The sequence below is a fragment of the Erithacus rubecula genome, assembly GCF_903797595.1.
Source record: "Erithacus rubecula genome assembly, chromosome: 3".
NCBI classification, from domain to species: domain Eukaryota; kingdom Metazoa; phylum Chordata; class Aves; order Passeriformes; family Muscicapidae; genus Erithacus; species Erithacus rubecula.
This window is the reverse complement of record NC_136689.1, coordinates 83,302,178-83,327,755: the sequence shown is the minus strand read 5'-3', so window position 1 is coordinate 83,327,755 and position 25,578 is coordinate 83,302,178. Positions and strand designations below refer to the sequence as shown.

At 40.3% G+C, this 25,578-nt stretch overlaps 1 protein-coding gene across 9 annotated transcripts in view; it reads right to left on the bottom strand.

The window, feature by feature from the left end:
* Window positions 1-25,578, bottom strand: part of FHOD3 (formin homology 2 domain containing 3) — a 428,715-nt gene that overhangs the window by 100,076 nt on the left and 303,061 nt on the right. For 8 of the 9 annotated variants that reach the window (XR_013773704.1, XM_079301473.1, XM_079301474.1 and 5 more), the window contains 5 exons: window positions 24,932-25,146; window positions 18,687-18,992; window positions 14,069-14,958; window positions 7,627-7,785; window positions 348-530 (listed from right to left, as the gene is read on the bottom strand). Coding sequence is in view for 8 of the 9 variants with exons in the window: in XM_079301473.1 (XP_079157599.1) it covers window positions 348-530; window positions 7,627-7,785; window positions 14,069-14,958; window positions 18,687-18,992; window positions 24,932-25,146 (1,753 nt within the window). In the remaining variant the exon portion in view is untranslated. The remainder of the gene's footprint in view (window positions 1-347; window positions 531-7,626; window positions 7,786-14,068; window positions 14,959-18,686; window positions 18,993-24,931; window positions 25,147-25,578) is intronic. The other variant, XM_079301479.1, reaches the window with a different exon arrangement.

Sequence of the window (25,578 nt, the reverse complement as noted above, 5' to 3'; positions counted from 1 at the left end):
AAGAATAAAGTAGTCCTCACTCAATCTTTTACCACAGAAAAATTTTCATTGCTCTGAAATAAGAATTTCCTGAATAACAACATCTGGAGAAGATGTGGCGGAGATTTAGCCCTCTTCTTTGTTTCAATATCATTAGTGACTAATTAAAGGAAGGAAGAGTTAATCTCTTAAATTTCTTTTATAGAAGGAAGAGATTATGAAGGATCTGTTTAGCTGTTTCCTGGTTGGCCACTGAAACAAAAGCAACCCATTTACCATTTCCTCAAAATGTCCATATAATACCAAGGTCAGGGAAAGATTAAGCAAAGCCTTGCAGAGTCTCCACCCATCCCTGTGCTTTCCCTCACCTTTTCCACTATCTCGTAGTCCATCTTGAAAGCCCAGAGCTGGAGCCTGGCAGAGAGCTCGCTGATGGAGGAGAGGGTGAGCAGGAACTGCTCGGCGCTGCCCAGGGGCACATCGGGACTCGCCAGCTGCGCCTCCTGGATCTTCTGCTTTTCCTCCTCCGTTGGGATCATGGTCAGGATTTTCTGTGCAGGGAACCAAAAGGCAAGCATCACTGGTGGGGCTGAGAGGAGGAGTGTGAGGGCTGGTTGCTGGGTGACCCCATGGCAGCCACAGTAGAAGTCCTCAAGTCCTTGGCTGTTAAATTAGGACAGAACTAATCCACTGCACAAGGAAGCAACGCAAGGACTGCTGTCTCACACACCTGCAGTTTGCTTAAAAATGTACCAGGATTAAAATGCCTTTTTATTTTTTTGACATCTATATTCACCAGATATGGCTAATCATGGGACAAAACACTGAAGGAGAAGAAAGGAAATTGGTTAGGACTGATCTCATCAACTTTCGTATGTTTAAGTCAGAACTTAAAATCTTTTTGCAAATTACATATGGAAGTAAGGTTAGAAGGAGAACAGTTGTGTGGTCTGTGATTTACAGCAAGTCAGACTAGATTTGAAGGTCCCTTTTAGTTCCAATATCTACAGATCTTCTAGCACACTTGTAAGTATACAGGAATAACTCCAATACTCCTGTCCCTTGCTGTCCCATAATTTCTTACTTTTTGTTCAGTTTGTTTTGTTTTTCTTATGGAACATGGAAACTATTGCAGCTTACTAGGTCACTCCTAAATATTTCTCCCTAACTGACAACTTCCCAAGGAACACGCATTGAATTCAAAGCTGAATCATGCATTGCATAACATATGGCCTTTTAAAAGTTTTTATCTGAAAAAGGATCTCAATATATTCAGTTTCTACTGTCAGTGTGGCTCAAAATATTTAAATTTTTCCTTTAATTCATGGATTCTAAAGACTTGTTTAAATGTGGCAGCTTTCCTTCTGAAACTTGCTCTCTAAGGTATTGCTCCTTAAACAGTTTTTAACACCATAAATGCACTTCAGGATAAAAAAGAAAAGCAGAACAACATAAAAGCATCAGATAAGTTGAGGTCTCTACCCTACTGATCAACGCCTCCTTAAAGCAAAGCAGATTTTTAACACAACTTATGTTTATTCATCTCAGGAATGACATGTTTTTGTTGTAGCTGTCTATAATGATAGAGGCTGTTTTGAAGGGGAGGAGAGAATAATAAAAATACAGCCAAAGAGCTATCAGACCTGCCAATCCAAACTACAGCCTTGTTCCAACACTGGACATAGCCAATTCATCAAAGCAGCACAAGTGCCCCCTCTCAGTGCCGACAGTTCCCCTGGCTGTGTGTACAGCATTGGAGCTAAGCATGGGGAGAGAGCAAGGGACTGTTCCTGCTCAATCAGGCAAAGAACAACAGTTAAGCAGGCAAGTAATGTCCAATTTGTTGAACTGGGACTTATTTAATTTCAGTCACAGCATTTGTATTGCTGCCCATTTTCTTCTGCTGACTTCCATAAACATTAATAGAGAAGCATTTTTTTTTCTGTTAATGTTGCCTCTCTCTCTTGCTCTTTGTTGTTATAAACAATGGCAACAACAAAAAAAAAAGCCTCCTTGCCTGTACACTCAAGATTCTACCTTAATAAATTAATATACTAAGTAAAAAATTAAAAAAAGAAGACGAAAATCCCTCCATACACTCTAGTGCTTCTCCTTAGCCTGAAAAGGACTATTTGGAAAATATTCTGATGTACATGTGTTACAACTGACAGCATATATGTATTAATTTAGAGATGTGCCATCCATCCATCCATCCATCCATCCATCCATCCATCCATCCATCCATCCATCCATCCATCCATCCATCCATCCACCCACCCACCCAGACATGATGAAATCTGTACCTTGGACTATACCTAACATAAAACTAGATTTATAGGTAGCTGCTTCATTGTCTCAGTGCTGAACCAATATTCATCTAAAAACGTCTGTAAAAAACAAAAAAAAAAAATCAACAAGCAGACTGAGCCTGAAACTCATAAAGAAAGGTGCTTTGCAGTGTTCCCTTGAAGAAGTCAGGCATCTTAGTACCTACTCCTCTCTTCCACAACAAGAGGAAGCTAATGCACCCTCAGCTGAGACAGGACAGCTTGTAAATAAGATATTGAACATCATACATGGAGAGTTTAGCAGTAGCCATGTGATGGATGTAAAAATGCTTCTGATGCATTTTTGAAGGCTAACACTGCAGCAGTATTCTCAATTGCCTCCTACAAATAACTAGGACTTTTGGCAGCTACCCAGGGATCCCACAAATATTTTGTGGTGGGGTAATGCCTTCACTCCAGATTTTGCACTGCTTTGGGGCATTTTAAAGAGAGCAAAGAAACAGCAAGCTTTATTTCCAAAGGGACTCTCCTCCTCCTTGAGCTTTAGATAAATACCACAATGCAGCTGACAAAAAATCATTCAAGTCCAAATTCTGCAAGGCAGCTGTGCTGCATTCTGCACTATGAGAAACAGAAGATGCCAAGCAAAAGAGCCTGTGCTTGTGGTGGCAGCTGCTGAGGATCAGCCCTGCTGCTGAAGTCCATGCCTTGGTGGGGCCAGAGCTGCTAGCAGGTCTCACACCATCCAGGGGGCAAGTGCCCCCGTAACAATGACCTACACCAGCACTCCTTGTCTGCTTGGGCAAATGATTCTGATCCTGCTGGTCATCATTGTTGGTGTGCCCCTGAGAAAGTAGTGAAATGCTCTTCTTAGGTGCTTAAGTTTTCTCATTTATGACATACTGGGGCTTCTCAGTGATGATGGGATTGCAGGGGCATCTTGTCTTCTGTGTTTGGTTTCACTGATCTTACCACGTGAACAACAGCCTGAAAAAAATTAGTAACTCAAATATCTTTTTGTTGTTGTTGCTGTGTCCAAAGATTTCTGTGGCTTGAGAACCACAAATAGGTAAGCTGCACAACCAAATACATGTTAGTGGGTATTTTCAGATATTTGACAGGCCTTAGAAGACAATCCAGCTCTTGAAAGGCTCTCTCACATTTCAGCTTCCCAGGCAGCTGTTAACAAGACCCACTGCTGGTTTACATTACCTGTAGAAACTCTGAGAAAATGCAACAGTATATAAAGGAAGGTCAGAACTCCACTGTAAGGGAAGCTACCTGCACTAATTTTATTGCAACTCTTCCAAAAATGATCCAATTCTGAGAAGGAACTACATCTAAAATACTGATGATCATGCCTGTAAATCAGGAACTGACACCATTGCCTCAGACCACCGCTCTTCCTCAGCTCTCTACAGAAATTCATGAACATCTGCTGGTCACAGAAACTGCAGATGATGTTTTCATTTGCTACAAGGAGAGAAAGTGTGGCATTTTTTCTTTAAATAAAGTCTAAAATAGATTAGGGCTGTGATATGCTGATTGTGGGTGTCTGGCCAGCCAGGCACCACTGAGGCCATTCTCTCTTCTGTCTAGACTTGTGAAAAGAGGTGTTCTTTCAGTTCACATGAACTAGCATCATTTGAAAAATCCCATCACTCTTACAAAGCATTAGCTAAACAATTTGGAAACTGCAAATGTTGATGTACCATGTCAATGATCAGAAAAAAACCCTTGTTTCCAAAAATCAGATTTTGATTTTTGTTTATACATGTCACCATCTGGCTTTTTTAACATCAAGCTCTCACTTCTTACCCTTTTTACACCTCAGGGCTATGTAGTCATTCCAGACACCAATACTTCAAATTATTTATTATGAGTATGCAGGGTTCAGCACACCTGGGTATGGAGGGTCGCAGCAGAGGTGGAAATATTTTTTCATTTCAAAGATTTACTAAAAGCTATACCTACTAATGCAAACACAAAGCCATATGTATGGCAAAAAACAAACCACGCTAATTTCCTCACTGCATTACCCTGATTTTAATCTGCTAAATTAACCATAGTCTTTGGTATTATTTGATTTTGGTCCACATTTCCTTACTGAGCAGCCCTTTACAGAGAAATCCACTCATTTCCCTTGCTACAGATAAGTACCAAGGACTGGTTTGTTGGACTTCTTTCTTGCAGTTGCCTCTGACACAAAAAAACTATGTGCCAGGATTTTAAGCTCAGCTCTTTTGCTTAACTAACAGCAAGACCTCATCCATGCTAAGGAGGCAGTTCTTTATTCTGCAGTGAGCTCTAAGTTGTTTGAACACAATGAATGCCAAGCCTTCAAAGAAAGGAAAATACAAACACTTTGGCAAAAGTAAGGTGGCAAATTTTTTTTTTTTTTTTTTCAGCTGGATTGGCTCATGCTTGCAAACACACAATGTGCATTCCTCTGAGAATATGTCTTAAACAGTGCCTGCTTTGCATACTAAGTGCACTACATCTTCCTTTCCAGCATCATGGCCTCACTTTCTGCCTTTTTTTAGAGCTCAGGGGTACCTAATCCCTTTAAAACCTAAAAATACGCAATATACTTAGGAATAGAGAGCTTTAAAATAACTGGAGTATTTTTTCCATTTAGTTATATATTTAAAGTTAAAAAGTAAAGCATGGGCTGGCTACTAGCAAGAGTTCAATGCCAAAAGCAATGCAGCATTCAGCAGGCTGTAGGGCAGCAGTGGAGGCCCTACTGCTGGTCTAACTGTGGCTGAGCAGATGATGAACTGGGCTACCATGAACTTGGACCTGCAGCCCACTGCATCCCTGCCTTGTTGCCAGCACTGCTTTACTCCACTATCCTTAAAGGAATGGCTCAGGTCAGTTCCAAGGTGTCATTTAACCCAATGCTCCTCAGCAAAGGGCATGGCACTGAGTTCACTGCCCAGGCAAGGGATGGCTCAGGTGACTTTAACACTGTGGGTACTCTGCTCTCTGCTGGATCTGACAAAAGCCCCCAATTACAGCTTCTCTGAAATTTTAGCAGTGAATGTTATGTTGTCCTGCTGTCTTTATATCTCTCTTCTGCTTACTGGGTATGACATCTCTTCTTGACAATTATGGTGCAGAAAGGCTTGAGTACCCACTGTGGTGCAATTTTTTAATTAGGAAAATTGCATCTTTTTTTCCTATACCAGTTCTGCCTCAATCAACCCATAGATAAGCTATCAATTGCATTATATAGCAAATTGCTGCATTATCTGTAGGTTTTTTAATAAATGAAGTTGATCTTACACTATTACTGATTCATTAAAAGTGGCTACCAATTGTATCCTTATATTTAGATACATATGAACCAGAAAAGTTTCTTAAAAAAAAAACTCTATGCTAACTTCAGGGCTAAAGCAAATGAAAAGACTGATAATAAGAAGAGACACAGGGAAGAAAGCTTGCCTATACTGTAGACCAAAGGGGCAATATGGAAAACTGAAGCAGGGATCTGCTGAGAACACAACAATGCATCTTTGTACCAACCAGTGTGCTATCTGGCCAATTCTGCATAGCTTAATCCAACCCTCCCTTATCACCATAAAAGTCTGACTCTGTAATATTCTGTAAGAAAAATATGTAATTTGGGATTGAAAAGGAAATCTGAATTCAGTGTAGAGTTTTACCTGATAAGAAGTAAATAAATATATATGACTGAGGAAAAAAAGGTCTCTTCTCCATAGGCATAATCCTTCCCCAACCAATCAAGACTTCATTCCTCAAAGTGCAAAGTACCTGGGCTCTGCTGCACTTACTTTTCCTCTTGATTTCAAATGCCTGAATGTTCACATTAGGACTACTCACATCCTTAGCTTCAAACTGTGGGGACAGATCTCAGACCTCAGAGACCTTTTATTTAGCACTGGGCAAGTATATTAACAAGTATACAATTTCCTGGTTTCTTGAATTCTTCAAATTGAACCCCACCTTCATAAGTATTTTAAATGAAATTACGGGTTCCTGGCAGTTAACAGAGAGGCCACCCAAAGGAGGGTGTGGTGGTACAAAGCACAGCTGTGGGACATCCCAGCAGGTGGTTGGCAGATGGACAGCCAGAGCAAATGTTGGCAGTGGAAAGGGTGGGCTGTGCAGAGCACCTGAAGCCAGAGGACACAATTCTAAGGAGATGATACACAGAGTTAATGAACCTCTTTGTCCCTATTTTATGTTGGACTTTGTATGGAAACACTGCCTACAGGACCAAGATCTAACTTGGCTTGGCTGGAGGGGTGCTTCTCTCCAACATTTTAAAAACTGAGTACTGCAGACTGCAGTGGTATAGGCTGGGTCGTGAAAAATTACTGGTTCTAGAGTGATCTGTCACCTTCATAATATGAGTAAAATATGCATGTAGCAAAAAGTAATGCAGCTTGGGGAAGAAACTATATTCTAGTGGGGATAAATCAGGTCTTGCCTTCTAGCGAAAAGGATCTTTTGCCTTAAGCGTTTCTTTTCCATGCAACTGTTGGCAACACCATTTCCATTCCAGGAAGCTTTTCTCATTTTCTTTTCTAGTCGGCAAAGTGAAGGTGGAAAGGGGGAAGTCACAAAACACAGTACCAAACCACCTAAAGATGACTGTGAATTAATACATGACCTCTGATAGCCACTGGTTGAGATTTTTAATTGTGAAGATTGCTCTTACTGGATGATACAGGCTTACTGAAAAAAAAAATGAAATGGATATGACCATTATGAAAAAAACAGTGGAGCCACAGGCTTCTTTTACACTTCACGGAAGAAAAATGTTTTGATAAAAAAAATAATAAACAGAGCTCATCTTGGATCTTGGTAAGAATATCTGCAAAGTCAAACATGTAGTGGTAAAAATTACATCATCTGTAATCTTTATACCAACTGCTTTTCTTCAAACAACAGTAACACAGAAATGCTATTCTGGGCAGAACTAGTCACTGTATTTGTTTTCCATTAGATATACAATCTAGAATGACTCCAACAGCTAACTGGGCATGAAATTTATTAAACCCTGTACCAGTTGCATCAGCCCTAGTAACTCACTGCCTATTTTTGCTGCTCGCAATATTTCAGACAAGCTTCAGATAATACTCTGAAAAACCTGACAGGAATTAGCACCATTGCTATTCAAACAAAGCAGATAATCCATGAGCATGCCCAGCCTCATGATACTTCCTGCTTCTGAGCCCACTGCACTGGTTTCACAAACTTCAACACTCAGACATGACATAATACACTCCCTTCTCCTTCTTCCATGACCAGTCTGGCCTGTGCCACATGCAACATGGGGGAAAAAAGTACTGAAAATGTAGACTTGAAGACATTGACTGTTCTTTCTTACCTCTATTCCTTCCTTATTTAAGGCATATTCATCAAAGTTCAAAATAGCAGTCTTGATGGTGCGGGGAGGGGGCAACACAGTCAAGCCAATATTAATGGCATTGCTTCGCTTTGAGTCCAACACAATGATCTCCTGTCGCTTCCCATCTGCAGCAGTTTTCTTGGGAAAAAAGAGAACAATAACATTATTCCTCTGGTCTGTTTTATAAAGGAAAAGTCACTCCTTTCACTAATGACTTCCCCCACTCAAGAGCTGACACTGAATGTAAACCTAATTTATTTGCAGGCATCAAAACAAACTGAATTCTTCTAGCACATCCTTATCCTATCAACACGAGCTGCCAGGATTCAGAGATCTAACGCTGCTGTGCAAAGCAGAGCTAGTCTTACACAGTCCTCAAAAGTGAAGTTTGGGGCAAGAGAAAACCACTTGAAATTGCCTCTGCCAGCCCAGAGCTCTGCTGTGCAGCAGGACTGATGGGGGGCTCCAGGGTTCAATTCCTTGTTGGATGCACCAGTCTGGACCCTCTCTCACTTGTGTGGCTAGCTGGAAACAGAGCAGTTCCCACCTGCCTGCCAGCATTCTCCTATGTTATAAATCTACCTCAGACAGTGGCAAAGGACACATAGGTGCCTTTTTGGAGGCACTGACATTGTTTCCTGACCTCTGACTGCCAGAGGAAAGGTATTCTACCTTGCTGCTCCTTATATGTCTGTCCTTCATAGATGCAGAAAAATTTCAACTCTCATGCTTTTTCCAAAGTTTTGGGACTAGCCATATCCTTGATCTTACCTCCTGTACAAATAATAACAAAATCACAAAGAACTGGCAACATATGCTTTAAATTCTGTTCTAGAGTAGACCCAAGAAATTTCTTTCTTCCCATCCTTATACTGGCAAAATGTGAATCAACTATGCAAGGTGAGTTGAAATCCACTTATATGGCATAATGTAGTGTTGAATGTGGTCTTTGGTTTTACACCTAATCATGTCTCTTCCTCTTATCATTCTATGTGAGAAGGTGTCTCTTTGGTAACTATGTATGGCGTGCTGGGTAGCTGAAAGGTGAGAGGACTCTGCTCCTCATACTCAGGTTTTTTTTCCTCCCTCTGCATATATGTGAACACTGTAAACATGTTTTCTGTGGTTCTTCTTCCTTTTCCCTATCAGAGATGGGCTGAAGAATGCTTTCAAGCACAGGAGTGTCAAGTCTCAATCTGTGTCCAGGATTGTTTTTTAGAGTACTGAGCTTTGTCCTTCATTTTCTTCAGGTCTGCACCACAGCCACTGAGACACAAAATACCCCACTGCCAGGCCCACGTGCTGTTTTGAATTGGAAGCTAGCAAATATGATTTATCAAAGCACCTCCAGCTGTGGACAGCCCATAATGGGGAATGCAGCTGTATCATTAAAAATATGCTTTCTTATAAAAAAATATGCTTTTTTTATAAAAATATGCTATTATGCTTTTTCCAGCATAGCTCAGAACCTTGCTTGCCCAGGAAGAGGTTTGCCCACTGGCTCCTGCAGCATGCCCAGCACTGTGTGATAGCATAGTCTCTTCATCACACCAGAACAACTAATATGGTATGATGCAACTTCTGGGATTGTAGGCAGGTGCTGTTTACAGAAGTTAGGAAATACCACATGTGTATAATCTGAGAAAGTAGTAAGAGGGTTGTTTAACTTAAAAAGAAACGATAATTTTGCAGTAAACAGAATAAATTTTAGGATAGCAAAGATAATATTTATTTTCAATGTTTTTATATTGGTTCTGTCAGAACTGATCTCTTCCTAACAACTTAAAAATATTCCCAAAGGCTTCCTGAACTTTCCCTTCTTTGAGTAATAGACTCCTCTTTTTCTTGGGGAGCTACCTGAAGGATGTGAGATGCAGCTTCTCCTTTAATACAGTAATTTTTTCTTCCTGAGCCACTAATCACATTCTCAGGACCATAGTTAGTGGCCAAGACCACATTAAAACCAAACAGGGCTCTCCAGAGACTGCTTCCTCTTGAGTTTGTACTGCACTAAGCCTTTTTTAAACCACCACTTTTTACCTTGTCCTTTGGAGCACAGAATTACACAGCTCCAAAGAATTTATTCAGAAGGGAAAAGACCAGGGGAAAGGAGTTAAATTTAGGCTTCTCACATGTGGTATGGGTAAGTAAGCCTCAAATCTTCAGCTGTGTTCTAGGCTCCCAAGCCTGACAAGAGAGACATATTCATCTGGGGGATGCAGGATGCTCACGGCTGGGATCACTGTGATCCCTATGGTGCACACAGTCCCTAGCAATGAGTCATGAAAGGCAGATGAGCTGCACAGGGCATCAGTACATGCAGGTATTTTCCAGAGCTATATGGGACATAAAATGTTGGGGTGAGTAATCCTTTTCAAAAACAGGGGCTGAAGAGATTTTAAATCCATTCTTGGGATGACGTCTGAGTTCCAAAGAGATCCTTTCCAAATAAATAAAATAGAAAGATTTTACTACTATGAACTTTACTACCTTACCACTAGGAAAAGAATTGCTTTTTGTCTGCAATGAAATTGCACAGGTGGAAGTGCCTGACTGTTAAAATAAGATACAACTACTAATTTCTACTATAATATTTGGTGACTTCAATCTGTGCTTTATAAATTCATTAAAATAGAGTGACTTAAAATACTTGAGGGAACAGTGAACTAGTGCACTTGATTTTATATTTTAATGTGTCAGCATGAAGTGTAATTCCTGAACTTCTGAATACTATATATACTATATTATTAGATGTAATTGCAAAAGTAATGATAAAACACAAACGTACCCGGTAATATAATCTGTGGAAAACAAACACTTCTGCAACATATTAACAATTATAGTGAATTTAGACCTTTACAAGATCTAACTGGTGACATTCTCTTGCCTCAGTTGAAGACTGGGTAGTCCAGACTGGATTACTTAAAACTTTTTACTATCCCACAGAAAGTGATTTGTAGTCTGATGAGAACATTGTCTTAAACATGTCTCTTTTATTTAATTAATATGGAAAGCAGAAAAAATTAAATAACTTTTCAAGTGGTCATATAAAAAAATAATTATATTATGAGCATCAACCCATAATCAACTGCCTTTAAAATTGCAAGAGTCTGCATCAGTAGTGAAAAAAAATCTACCTTAATACTGAGATGGCTTTTTCTTTATTTTTTTCTTAAATTTTATTTTATTTCTATCTCAATTAGCAAGGGTTTAATGCAAGAGATTTTAAATGGAATTGTTCAGCTGCCACTGACTTTTTTCAGGAGATCTGTATGTAATCTTTTTCAGAAATTCTGGTCCACATTTATGACTTGCCCTGGCATTTACTGAAATTGCAACAAATCCTTTCAAAAGGAATATGTGTCTAAGCATGTGTACATGAAAACAGATTCCTTCATTTTTCTCTCCTACTAATTTTTATGTCTGTGGGCACATGATGGATCACTGTATCCCACAGGGTATCCATGAATCAGCAAAATAATACTTTCATGCAAAACCAAGTGGATGGTAAAAGGGCTGAACAATAGCATTTGATTCAGGAGTGTCTGCATGTTTTCACTTCTCTTCACAGAAAAAAACCACTTTGAAGTACTTTGCCAAAATATCTGCTTTGTTTGGTGGAGTGAGAAGGAAAGAAACTGCACTGGTTTGGAGGGGATACCTATCAATCTTTCTGCTGGATAGTATAATGTAGGGTGCTCTATTCTGAAAATTAAACCATCTGCAATTTAAGGTGCTCCAATAAATAATATCAATGTGTAAGTTCCTCAGTGTGGCATAAGTTTTCCTAAAATTAAGAATCTCCTCTCCCAGCCCCCCAAATCCTGTATTATATCCTACAATTTTACATCCACTTTATTTTATTACAGTCTATTGTGTTTAATGAAAAACTTCTCATGAGCCAGGAAGTAGCTGTTTATAGCTGTGTGTTGTGGAAATCACAGTGAAGGATTAGAAACTGGAGTAAAATTGGTTACAGCTGTATGAGAGAGCATAAGCACAAAATAGAGCCAAGCCCCCCCTTTATACACCCTGACTTTGCTTTCCACTCATCCTTCTGGACTGTTCCTTTTCCATGCATCTACTTCCATCTCTTGCTATGAAAATCTAGAGATTTTTGATTTGTTGCTCTGCACTCTTTTTTCAGCTGAACCAATTGAGCTGTGAGTCAGACTTTAGGATATTATAGAATAAACCTGTTTTGGATTGCAGCCATTGGACAGGAGAAACTAGACACAACGGGGAATGTGCTCTCTGGAAATAAACCAAGCAGTCTGGAAAAATCGAGAGCTATCCTAATTTGAGTGCAATCTTCGTACCAAACCTCAAGTCTTTTACGGATTCGGTGGTCTGCTTAATTATTCCCACTCTCCCTTGATCTAAGGACCATCTCCTGCTCTGGAAGATTTGCTGGTGTTCATGGAAACCAGGCAGGAGTTTCAAAAGCCTGCCCAGAGTTCTACTACCATACTCCTCGGTCCCCATTGTCTTCTCTGCAGTGAGACAATGAGACTTCTATGTCTGTGTTATGGGACAGGGTGGAAAGAGAGCCAAAAATACAATGTCTCATGCAGAGAGCAGTTATTAGTCGCCAAGGGAAAAGCACCTAAATCATTCCTCAGACTCGCACTAATTTCAAAGAAACCTGCTCACTCATCTTCCAGCCAGAAGCCAAAAGTTGTGCCAAAGCATCAGGCAGGTTTGAGAAGCAAGTGTGAGGGAGGGAAAATGGCCAAGGGTAGTCTGGGAACATGCACGATGATTGACTGGAAAAGTAAACAAGTCATAATTCCAACAACTTAAAATTTTATCAAAATTTCATGTGAGAATAAAAAATTAGGAATCAGCTCCATTACAATTTTGGCACTTAGCACAAAGCTAAATTTTGGACATGGCAAATATGTTATAATTCCACATTCAATTCAAGGAATTAAATACTTTATGGATCTAAGAAAATGCTCTCATTCCTTCCATCTATGAACCATCTGTGGCAGATTTGTATTTACGGGGAGAAAGATGAGGAGTAGCACACCACAACGTCACCAGCATTCCTTCCCCAGCAGAAAAGGAATTAGAGAGAGAAATTAATCTCAGCACTGGCCAGATGAACAATCAGCTGAACACATTTTTACAGGTGCTACACCATACGTTTCAGATTTGCATGGATCTGTGTCACAAAAAAAATTCAGCTAAGAACAGTGATGGCAGGATCTACACAACCCATCTCTTTATGTACCTGTTGCTTGCTAGGTACTTGGGGGCTTGATTATAGAAATTCCAATGTTTCCACTTTGTCAAGAAGATCAAGAATGGCTATTATAAAATTATGAGTTAATAAACTGGACAAGTGACACAGAGAACCTTTACTGTGAGACATCCAGACTCCCCAAAGTAAGAGCAAACAATAATACCTATAATACATAATAGATATAACAACTTTCTCTGGATAAAGAGAAGTAAAATTTTGAAGGTGCTGGCTGTTTTTTATGTTACTATGAGACATACAGGCATATAGAGAAAACACACCAGCAATTCATTTATTTTAAGAGAGATGGACATTTTTTACCATCATTTTAACTGGAAAAAAAACATTGTTTCCCTGATACCAATTATGCTGCTTAGAAAAAAAAGAGTTTATGTAGCCACAAAAAACAAATGTTCTAATAACTTTTTTAATGCTACTTCAAGTTCCTTCTAAATGTAGCTATAAAAAGCTTCCTTTTGTTGTTGATTCTAATGTTAAACAGCCATGTCACAAGTCTTTGTGAGTTTATTTTATAACAAATTTAAGAGGGAATCCTAGCTACAGAGGTATTTCCTTTGCCAGCTTCCATCCTAAAATTGCCACACTGCATAAATTAAAGATTTAAAATATGCCTGTTTACCAGTATAAAATAAAAAACCCAACATTCCTGCAGAGTTTAGTTGTAAACACAGTCCAGCTGATAATTTGATCCTTCAGAACAAAGCACATGTGTAGACTCTTTGCAGCAGATGCAGTCTGATATTCTAACCTTTCCACAGAATGATTAGGAAAATATTACCAAGTGAAGAACTGTCAAATACACTGTCAGATATGAATCATCACGCTGTGACCTTTTTATGAATGCAACAGAAAATATTTCAGATTCCAATATCTAGTTGGGCACTCTGCTATGGACAATTTAATGTAAAATTTGTTGGTATTCACCACCTGGAGTGATATCCCACAGCTGGCAGACCTGAGACAGGAGGGCAACTTGGCACACCCTAGGCTCATCTCTCATGTCAGGCCATGGAATATCTTCCGTCATAGGCCAAGCTAGAAACACATCCAGTAATTTCCACTGGTTTGATATAAACAACATAAATCACCAGGATCTAATTCAGAATTAATACCAATACAATAGCAGAAAAATAGCAAACTGAATACAAGCTGTACCTTTGTGACAGGCAGTTCCTTGGATTTAGACTCAAAGAGATGCTCCAGTTTGGAAGTGTCCACCTTAATGGGTTCCAGTTTCGACCACAGGAATTCTCTGCAGCGTTTGTTGTTTTTACACTGCCACTCAAATGGCCGTACCTCATTCCAAAACAGACGGATGGTTTTCTTCTTCTTTATAAATGCTGGCTGACCCCTGGAAACCTGGGGTGACCCTAAACCCTGAGGAGAGCTGAACAGTGGAGGAGGAGCCAATAAATTAGCAGAGGGCGGAGGTGGAGGCGGACATCCGAACAAGGGGGGAGGCGGTGGAGGAGGCAAACCCAGAAAAGAAGGTGGAGGAGGAGGAGGGGGAGCAAGGGAGTCCCCAGGACCCATATCCATGTCCAACACATCTACATCATCCTCCTCCCCCAAGTCTGTAAAATCCATGTCTTTGATTTTCAGTTCTCGAGGATTAGCCATGAGCTGATCCCAGATATAATCAGATTCCTTCTTTGTCTGTGCTGGTGCTTTCTCGGGGACCTGTTCACTGATTTCATCTTCAGGCGCTGCTGTCCCCTTAGCCAGCTCACCACTGTTAAACTTTTCTGCAAAGGCTTTCACACTGCCTTGGTTGTCCAGATTTCCAATCTCCATCTTTTTGACACTTTCATCTTTGGCCTGCTTTGTGGCCTGAAGAATAGAGATCCTGCTGGCTAGGCTAGTGAGTGACTCCTCGCTTTCCTCCGTCTCCTTCTTTTCCTCCTTCGCCTCCAGCTCCTTCTCCTCTTCATCTTTGGGCTTTTTGTTATGGGCATACAACATGTCCAGCATGAACCGCTTGTTGTTGAGGATGTTGCTGCACTGCTCATTCACACCAGCATCCTGAATGGTCTGTGACCATGGACCTGCAATCACACACACAGAGACAGGAAGAGTCAAGGAAGGAATCAGAGCACCAAGAGCACTCTTCAACCATCCAAAAACATTCCCAGGATGCATGTACAACTACTCTTAAACTGGGCAGGCAGTTACTGTGAAAATTTTGAAGTAAGATACAGTGCTGATACATGACCTGATCTTGATGGGTTGGGAGTAATTCTCAGAAAAGGAAGGGGAGTAGAGAATAACATGTATTTTGGGAGGGACTATATAACTTTCAAGATTTTACTGTTCAGGTTTCTCCTGAAATCTGTCAGGTTTCATTTTGTACTTACTACCTCAGCTCATTTTATACAGTGCATAAATTCTCATAAACTTTGGTATTCTAGAATGGGGCTTAAATATCATGACAATGACACAAAACAGGTTATCATCATACTCTTCACCTGGCCATGTACTGGAACAACCTCAGGACAATATTATCATATGAAAGAGATCCTCCCTGCCTGATGTCAAGGTTGACATGTAGCTGTTTACTTCTCCTCCCCACACCCTGCTGGCTAGGGAAGGGCAGCTTTCAGCCCTAGCTGTTCCTCAGAACCCCCTGGCTGGGTACCTGTGCCATCTTCACAATACAAAATATTGGAATTCCAAAGTAGGCTGTGTACCCAGGGTACAGCTCTCAGGGCAATGCAGTGAGTGTAAGCATAAGCAAGATTTTAAAAGCTGTTTATAATACGAGAACTCATATAAAATAATTTTGAACATGCTGCTCATCAACCCCTGTTAACCTCCCTGATATATGTTGGTGTTGAAAGACTAATGGCCTTCCCACATCACAATCATTTAACATTTCACTGTAATGAAGCTTCATCTTTCTGACTACTGCTTTTCTCACCAATAATATGCAAAATACCAGGTCTGAGACAGCACCATAAATAACAAATTATAGTGGTCAAATTGTAAAAATATATGATGTAAGTGTCTCTGCGACTCCATTTCCCTGAATTTAATACTGCTAACCAATGTGGATAATATGTCTAATAATTATGGTGCTCCTTTTTCCAGTGGGCATCAGATAAAGTGATTAAACATGAAACAATGATAATTCTTCACACTTACTGTATTTCCTGTATGGAATTCCTTCTGTTCCCCATAGTCCTTACACATTTTATTATACGTTTTTCATAAACTCTGCTTCTTTTATTCCATCATTTTATTTCGATCACTAGCCTGCCTTTTTTTGGGATCCTTAAAGATTTTTCTTTTATACCTGCAGGTTGTCCTTTTTCTTAAATTCCCATTTTCTCTTGGTTTCTTCACTTATGCTCCCACCTTTTCCAATACCTAGGAGTTTAAATATCTTTTACGGTTTCCTCTTTGACAGAGCTGCTTTCTTCCCACAACATCTAGTCCTGTGCTCTGAGAAGGTGTCCTCTTGGTGAGATCTACATCCAGGGTCCCACAACTCCCTGTCTCCCCTCCCATAAAACACTGCATTAAAATGTAGGGCCTTGCAGCACAAGTGTATGGCCAGCAGTGATTCTTGTCTCTATTTAGATCCAGCTCTAAATCACATTTTAAAATCAGCCCAGAGGTTTAACCTCAGACAAAAGAAAAACTTTTTTTCAGAAATGGATACAACCTACTTTCCTGCAGGTGGCTTGATTGCTTCCATTATCTGCTCATTTTTCCTCAGACTTGACCCATGGGATTGCTTTTTCACCAGTACCTGTCACCTGAGGCAGTCACTTAGACTTCTCTCTGAGGTAGCTTCACTAGACAACACCACTAAACAACTCCTTCCCCACACCACAGATGTTACCCAGCTGTGCCCTTGCAAAGGATTGCCCCCTACTCCAAGCCTTTCCTTCAAAGATGTTCAAGATGGCTCCCAAGATCCATACCAAAACCCCACACAATCTACCCCCACCCAGTTTCACCACATGGGATCCTCCAGTGTTTAATCCCTTTGCAGAACTACTCATCAGAATTAGCCCAGATACAACCTCTAATTTGTTTTCCCCAATTCCACCCCCAACTGTCCAAGATGATCAAAGATAATTTCTGTGAAGACTCTGGCTACCTTGGTGCCCTCTTCTGCCCTTCTCTCCACAGGTAAAGCTTTTTTTTTTTTTTTTTTTTTTTTTTTAATTGGAGAAACAAGACTTGTTGGAAGCCAAATTTGGCAGGATGGCTAATGAAGAAGTTTATTCCTTTGCCCTCAATGCACCTGGGCAGAACCAACTGGCCATCTCAAAAATTGCAAAATGCATGTTCAGAATGTCAGAACTGCTGGAGAAAGTGCACTTGTTTTGCTTTCCAAAACTCCTCAGCTGCTAGAGAGCAAACAATTCACACTACATGAGTCCTCCTATACATACTACCAAATGAATCTTTGGTCTACTGGTATGACAGTATGACAATTTTAAGATGTTGATTTTAGCTTTTAACAAAAGTACATAGGAACTTTAATCAGAGTGGTAACAGGTTGGTAACAGACAAGATAAGGAGAAAAAACTTGCAGTTGTTCTCCTTTATTAGCACGTAAACTACCTTGGACTATGCACAGTGTAGCAACACCCTTCATCTGTGATCCTGCCCCAGCCTTTCCTACAGATATATCCATCTACATTCTTTATGAGTATAATAGAATTCTAAGTAACTCAACCTTGGTGCTGACTGAAAAGAAATTAGCTCTAAAATTTAGGATGTAATTTGTGTAATGCTTCTCAGAGAAAAAAAGTGACAGATCTAAACTTGAACAATTCAATCTGACAGTTTATGTCTATGGGGTAATCGTTGGGATTCAGAGCTATCTCTCTTCTTTCAGGATAGAGCAGGACTATTTCACACTGTGAAGCACATCTTGTTTTCTTATCTAGAATTCAGAAAATGTAGGACAATGCATTCCATGGCTCAAATCAAAGAAAACCAGGGAATCACATGCTCTAATTATACTGCATTCCTTTACCTCTCTATAAGAAAGGGAAAAGAGTAATCAACAAAGTCAAAATCTGATTTTTATTCCCTCCCTGCCTGGGCTGAAAGACAAACTCTGTTTATCATTATCTCTCTAGGCAGAAACTTAGTACTTATGGTGTTTCCCAGGCTGGGTCTTTCCAGGATGGAACCTGGTGATGCATGACTAGAATCCCTTAGCATCATGAAACTGGTCTTTTCCAGACTGGGTGTACTTCATGTACCTCCTCCACGTGGGCTAAAGATGGCCACAGACCAGGTCTATTTTCAGCAGCTCCTACATATTTATCTTTGCTGTCTGAAGCCTGACCAAGACAGAAGAACTGAAGGGAAGGAACAAATCTCTCAGCCCCCACTGCTCTTCCTTTTCCACTATGATGATGAGAAAAGGTATCTGGAACTTTGTGACAAATCATGTCAGCACAGCCCTTTGTCTCACTGACTTATGTGCAGAAAAAAACAAAATCTCCAGGAGCTAGGGGTGCAAGTCTCTGCAACATGGTGATTCAGTAGTTAATATATTAATCTTTGGGGAAGAAAATTATCTCAAATCAAATGAAATGTCATTTCATCAAGATGCTACTGTCCCTCAAACATAGCAACCCAAATAAAGTCTGGATGTCCAAGCAGAGTAGAGAAGATTTGGCCATGGTGAAGAAAGTTTTAGGAGGTGCAAAGGGTTTGTTAGCTAATTAACACAATATCAGAGCTGCTAGTTTAACATTTTTTTTTCCACCAGAAACCCTTCATTATTGAAAAAGCTTCACTTTACCAGTTTCATTGTCACTGGTTAACTTGTCCTCTCTCTCTTCCCTCTCTAAAGTGCTGCTTGCTGAGGATATACTGGATGCAGAACAGTTGTCTTTTTCATTCACTTCCTCATTCTGCCTCTCCTTTTCACTGAGTATTGCACTTTCTTCTGGCTCTCTCTCTGGTCCTTGCTCCACCTCACTCTCTGGTCCCACCTCTGTAGCCTCTATTTCCTTGGGTGTCTCCGTTCCCTGCTTGGCCTCAGCCTCAGCCTCCTGCTCTGGTTCTGGTTCTGTCTCTGTCTCTGGTTCGGGTTCACTGGCACTCACTGGTGGAGAGAACAACGGGAGAAAAAGATTCACTTTACAACAGAGCCATCTCAGGTTCACCCCTCTCAGGGTGAAAGCATCAAAAGTGCCTTCTGGAAAGAGAATAAAAGGCAAGCCCAGGGCATGCTTATGAACATTGGGAGCAACAGACTGATGGATGGTGTGTGACGACAGCACTGCACGTGAGAGTGGCCTGGCAAGCCCCTCACTTGCTGTCTGGAGCCAGCCCACTGGTTCTGTACAAACTTCCACAGCTGCAGTGTTGGACTTGCACAAGGATTTGAACGGACCAACAGAAAATGGGCATCTCACCTGAGCATTGACAACTCAGTGCCTAGACAGAGCCAGGAAAGAACAGATTAAAAAAAAAAAAAAAAAAAAAAAGCAAAAACAAAAATGAGGGTGATTGTGGCTTTTGGTTGAATTTTCTTTGGGTTCTGGAAGAGTTGTTTTTTCACCTGATGAGGAACACTTCAATGAAAAAAAAATACAAATATTAGTTTTAATAACACACTTGAATGGTACAGTCTGGAAACGGCACTGTCACACATTTGGCTGACAAAAACCATATGTTGTTTCATGCACATTTACTTCAGAATAGCCACATCAAAACTGAGCAAAGTTTCCAACTGCTTGGCATATGGCACGTATTTAGTTTCCAGTTGGTTGGCATATGGCATACAATGAGCTTTCTTATCAGTTGGCACATAGCAAACACTATTGACAGTACACTTGGTTTCTTCTTCCCTGCTTTCCCAGTAAAAATAATTCATTCACCTTCAGGGTTTTTAGCATTAAAAACAGCTTTTCACATGCAAATATTCTCTGCATGCTGCAAAGGAACTGAAGAGCATCCACACATTCACATCAAGCAGCTCACAGTTCTCTGAAATCTGAAATGGCCATGCAAAGTGACAAAAATGGACATGCACGTTAGCTCTGCATACTTCCCAAATTGCCTCTGTACTAAATCTTAGGTTGGGTGGCTGAACTATAATGATCAAGTCATACTTTTTTTGTCCTTCTGTTAACTATTTTTTGTTACAACATTGCTAAAGAGTCTTCTGGACTTCTCATTGTCTTTGGATTGCATGAAATACAATGAGAATTTCTTCAGGTACTACATGAACCTTTGAAGAAAAAAAAAATATCACACTGAAATAGTGGAATGCAATCCAAATATTTCAGTCCTCTGGTGAGCAGGTAAGTAGATTTATCCTAAGTAAATATAAGTCAAAATAATGAAGATCACATTATTCTCTATTGAGAGCACCTAAAAGTCTTATACTAGACATGCAAGCACCTCTGCCCATGCCTCATTTCTCTAAATGTACCTTACCTATGACTGTATCCTGGACACTGCCTAGGAGAGAATGAAAATTACAAAAGGCTGTCAAGAAGTTGGCAGACACTGCAAATCCCAGTGATGTGTTTCTCACCACAGCTGTTAGTGTGTAGATATAGAATGAGAATATTTTAAAGTCAAGCCAAGATTTGAGTATGACTGAGATGGAAGCTTAGGAATTCTTCAGGAGTTCCTGGAACTAATGTGGTACTTTAACAAGAAAGATTCTCAGCTTGCCATGGTTCAATGGTACACATATACAAATGTCACCAATTCATCCATGAATAATGATAATTTCACACGAATTTTAGACATTTTTCTCTAAAAAACCCCCCAAAAAACAACAAGCCAACTGTCATGAAATAACCAAAAAGGTCAACTCCAACAGCTCAGATGAAGAAAGAAGCTGATTAAAAGATAGCCAGGACTCCTAACACTTATTGCAACTTTGTCATTATGAAGCGACATTGAAGATTCAATAGAAAAAAGTCAGGGGAGATGTAAGAAATGCTTGAGAAAATTTGAACGTTCAGAAGAATTCCAGATACTCTTCCAACAAGAAATATTCCACACATACCAGAAATATGCAGCAAATTAGCAAAATCTATTAGGTAACAAAGAGTAAAGAGCAATTTACTGACATAGGCTGCTCTTTTGAGTTCAAGGAATACCAAAATCTAAGTACTAGAACAAAACAAGGATATGTTGACAGTCATTTTGATAGTCCCTCTCTCTCTTTAGGGATAATACCAAACAATCTATCTATAACCCAGATCCCTTGAAAATAGTGAGCTAAGTCCAGCAGCACTTCCCTTAAGAAGCAGTACAAAAATCAAATCTGCCAGGAAACACTGTTAGGAGAGCAAAGCCAGCAAGCTGGACATGTGTCCATCAGTTGCATTTCCATCATGCAAACCACTGCAGTGATATTAGTGAGAACTTCTGAAGATGTTAAAAATACAGTTCTCAGTGAATGCTAGGTCTATTTGAAAGGAGCTCAAACTTTCAGTCCCACATCTACTGGACCCATTTTCATACCAGATAAAACACTGCTTCAAGTGGCAACCTTACAGGTGGCAAGAGAAATAAATAACAGACCAGGCTCTGTCCAATGTCTTCAGACTTCTGCTAGTGGAGAATGCAAAGACTCAGGAAAGCAATCCTGGTCAAATCAAAAAGCATCAACAGCAAAGAAGGCAGGCCTGAGATGTTAAGAAACATGATACCTTTATAAGCTGATTCCTTCTGAAAAGCAAGCCTAAGAACTTATAATGCAGTAGAGGGATATGGACATTTCCTTTAATACTCAACTATAAATCAAGTTTGAAGCAGACACAAGATGCTGTATCCTGCTGATAAGAACTCAACCCTCCAGTCCTATAAGCCCTCAGAGAGAAGAAACATCCCTCTGGGCTCACATCTAATCCCCTGTCAGGCTAATTGATTAGCCAACCACATCCTCATCTATTTTCTCTGCTTTCCACTTGGAAGTGTGAGATACATATGCTGAGTGTCTCTTGTGGAAGTCTGAAAAATGTCTATGTCTGCCCAAGACCTCTTGGTTCAACTGTTCAGGCATCACCTAAAGTCTTTGGCTGTTATCTCCCTTCAGCTGCTCCAGCATAGGATTCCCCTTCCTCTGAATTCTGCAGGCACTCCTTATCTCTCACCATTCCCACTCCAATCTTCCCATTCCTTGTGTTGGAAAGAACAGGTGCAGACTGAACTGGCTCTTTATTTGTGCAGTCAGAAACCATCCTTTTTTGTCCTCCCACCCCAGTTCCTCCTCTGACTTTCTGCATCGTGGTTCCTTTGGCTCTGCAACTGGGGCTGCACTGGTCTCCTTGTATGCTCATGCTCTGCTCCTTCCCCATCTGCTGAGATGCTCTTATCAATCATTACCAGGGCAGTATTTGAACCATTAGTGCTCAACTAGCACTGTGTTCAGGTCTGCTCTTGTCTACAGTGTGCACTTGGGTTGGTCTGCTTACTTTCTCAAGTGCTAAAAAAGCTGCTTCTTTCAGAGAATGGTTCACCTGAAATTCCTTTGTAGACTGACTTCAGAGATGTCTCAGTTACTGTTGCTCCTCCTTTACTGCATACTTGCACTTCACCAAATATTCTCCAATGAAATTGCAAAAGAGTAAGTAGCTGCTCTCAAAAAAACCAATTAAGTTCCTTTTTGCAGTTACAGAACTGCCTTCATTTCCTCTGAATGCCATAACACAAGTTTTACAAGAGTAAGTCCCTACAAGACTTGATTACTTCAGTGGAACCAATTGTTTTATATGAGAAAACACTTCAGCTCAATAAGTCCAGATTTTTATATTGGGTAATGGTACTGACACACTTCACAGTGTGAGACAAAGTTCCACAGATAGAATCTGTTTCCTTCTTAATGCCAGTAGATACTGGATGGCCAAAGGATATTTCAGCACAAAAGGAATAAAATAAATCTGACTTCAAAAATTCCTCATTGTTTTGCTAGTAGATGAACACTTTGCCTCTGACTTCAGGTTCTGAATTCTGCAGATGAGTATCACACATCTGTTAACATCATTCTTGCAGAGTATTTACAGCATCCTATGCACAGCATCCTTTCCACAGAAACAAGGAACTGTTTTCCTACTACAGTTTCATTCCTGCTTGGGAAGATGGTGAACCCCATGTTAAAAGCAACTACTTGGGGTGCAAGTAATCTGAGTTCTGTCCATGGCTCTGTTTCAGCTTTTCTTACAACTGGCTTGAGCAAGTTAATGCTTTATTTTCTCTACTTATTAAGTGGGATTCATAACCCTTCCAAAAAACAGTAAAATTGAGATTTTAATTCAGTATGGAGCATAAGGAAGTCAAGTAATAGTACAGAGTCCATGGCACAGTGTCTACATTAAGCCTGTCCCCTGATATCCAATAATAGGGCACTTCCAGAGGTGTGTCCTGCCACATGCTCATGACTTCCCATGACCTCTGCAATACTTTTGGTAGGTCTGAAAAAGCAGTCATCCCCCATGCCCAGATCCTGCTGAAGTATGCAGATTTCAGGCCCCTGTTCAGGTTCTATCCTGGCCATGTGCCTGCAGCTGCCCTTGGCTGGAAGGCTACCCTGCCCCATCCAAATATACTCTCCTTCTGGTCCATGTGCCAGGCTTCCAGGTGCTGCCCTCCAATGCCCACTATATTGCCAGGAGTTTTAGTAGAGATGTCCTGTCTACCCACATGTTGATAGCTTTGCCATATTCTGGCTGTCTGAAGCTGCCCTGTACACCTGCTCTAAATGTATTCTCCAAATGGTTTGTGCTGCTCCATTTCATGCTGCAATTTTTTTTAATGCTTCCAAGAGAAATATGTTAAAATAATCATCACAAGAGATACTTGCTCCCTACCCAGCTCTGAAATCCTAATGGTGGAAAAATCCGGCGTATTTGCTCTAAAAGCAATATAGCACTAAATAAAATGGGTGTTTGGATGTTTCTGACTATCAGTATTGGAGGAAAATATCTGTGGTTCCTAAGTTCAAATGATTCCACTGAGACTCTTAAGGTTCCAAACAAGAAAACTGGGGAATATTATTGGGAAAATATATAAAACTAAATAAAATAAACTTCACCTACTTAGTACGGTGAGGACAAACATATGCAGCATTCAGTATTTGTACCATTTTTCTTAAATTGCCTTGCTTTATAGCATGCTACCAGCCATAACACCCCATAAAACCAAGCAGTGCAAGTTACAAATGCATTAATCCCCAATAGCATGTAGCAGGAAATCAAATAAAATAAAAATGAGTGATGGTGATAATTTGCCCTCAACATGCATTCTAGCTCCCAATGTTAATGCAACATCATGTGGTGCAAATATAAATCTGTATGGCATGTGTTGTTTTGAGGACTGAAGGAGAGGTACATGATGCTAGTGGCAGAATGACATACAAACACACACAAAAAGCATTTCTCTGTACACCAATAAATTATATGACAGCAAACCAACCGTGCAAACACTAGTTATACTTTCCTTCTTACTAATTGTCTGTGGTCTCTTTTAAGTCCTTTATGACTTGTGCTACAATTTTAAGAGTTTTTCTTGGTATTAAAAATAATCAACACACTCCCCCTGCCTTCAATTCAAGACCTGTTCAGTTTGTCACATTCAGCCTGTGCTCTACTGGAAGGTTATTATAATCTTGGCATTCGTCTGTTGCATTTCTTTCAGAGAATCCACATACACAAAATGTGCTGGCAGGAATACTGTTTGTCTAGTAGTCAGTAACTCCTCATATATAAGGAACATGACACTAAAATTAAGACCCTCTGTATTCTGTATTTTCTAATTATTCCATTAGAAGAGCAACAGACAATGATAGTATAAATCATAGCAACAATTAGCAGTGTATCCTATTATTGAACAGATTACATGATATCCAAATCAATGCAAAAAAATTAGGCAATTTAGGAAGACAGGATGGAACAATACAGGACCCTTTATTTTGGCACCTCATAGATGGTATTCTTGCATTCATGCATCAAAAATCATCACTATCCCAAGAGAAACTGTGATAAACCCAGCATTGTTTCCCCTGCCCTCATTTTCACTTACCTTCTGAGGGCTGAGGAGTTCCACACGGGATGGAAGGGGTCTTCAGCTCTTCCTGGGACTCTATGGATGCTGGGCTGATGCACTTGGGTACAGGTGAGGATGGAGCTGAAGGAGATCTCAGATTCAAGGACAGCTCACTTCTGCCTCGGCTGACACTCCGACTCTTCAGCTCCTTCTCATACTCCTCTGCTGCCAACTTCTCCAAGTATTTGTATCTGAAAGTTAAATTCCAGAGGGTTTCCGTAAAGAAAAAGAAGCCTGTGGCTGATGCTTGTTTATGGATGAAACACCTGCGGAGAATGAGCTGACTTCCTGACACAAGGGGTACAGCACTGAACTGACTGCTTGCTCAGTCTGCCAAAAAGTGCACACTAAAGCCAAGACTATTGCCCTGAAAAATGTTAAATTTCTCATTACAGCACAAAAGTAAAACTCAGCAGAGTTAAAGAACCTTTAGCTATAGTATTTTGTCTGCACGGTCCTCCTTTTTTGGAAGCATTTGTCTGTCCTCCTTTTCACCCTCCTCCTTCACCTCCTCCTCTTCTTCCTCCTCCTCCTCCTCTCAGCCCTCCCTCTCCCAAAACTAAAATGGGAGGGGAAAAAAATAACAAAAGAAGAAAAAAAACCCTCCAGACCCGGAGCCCCTT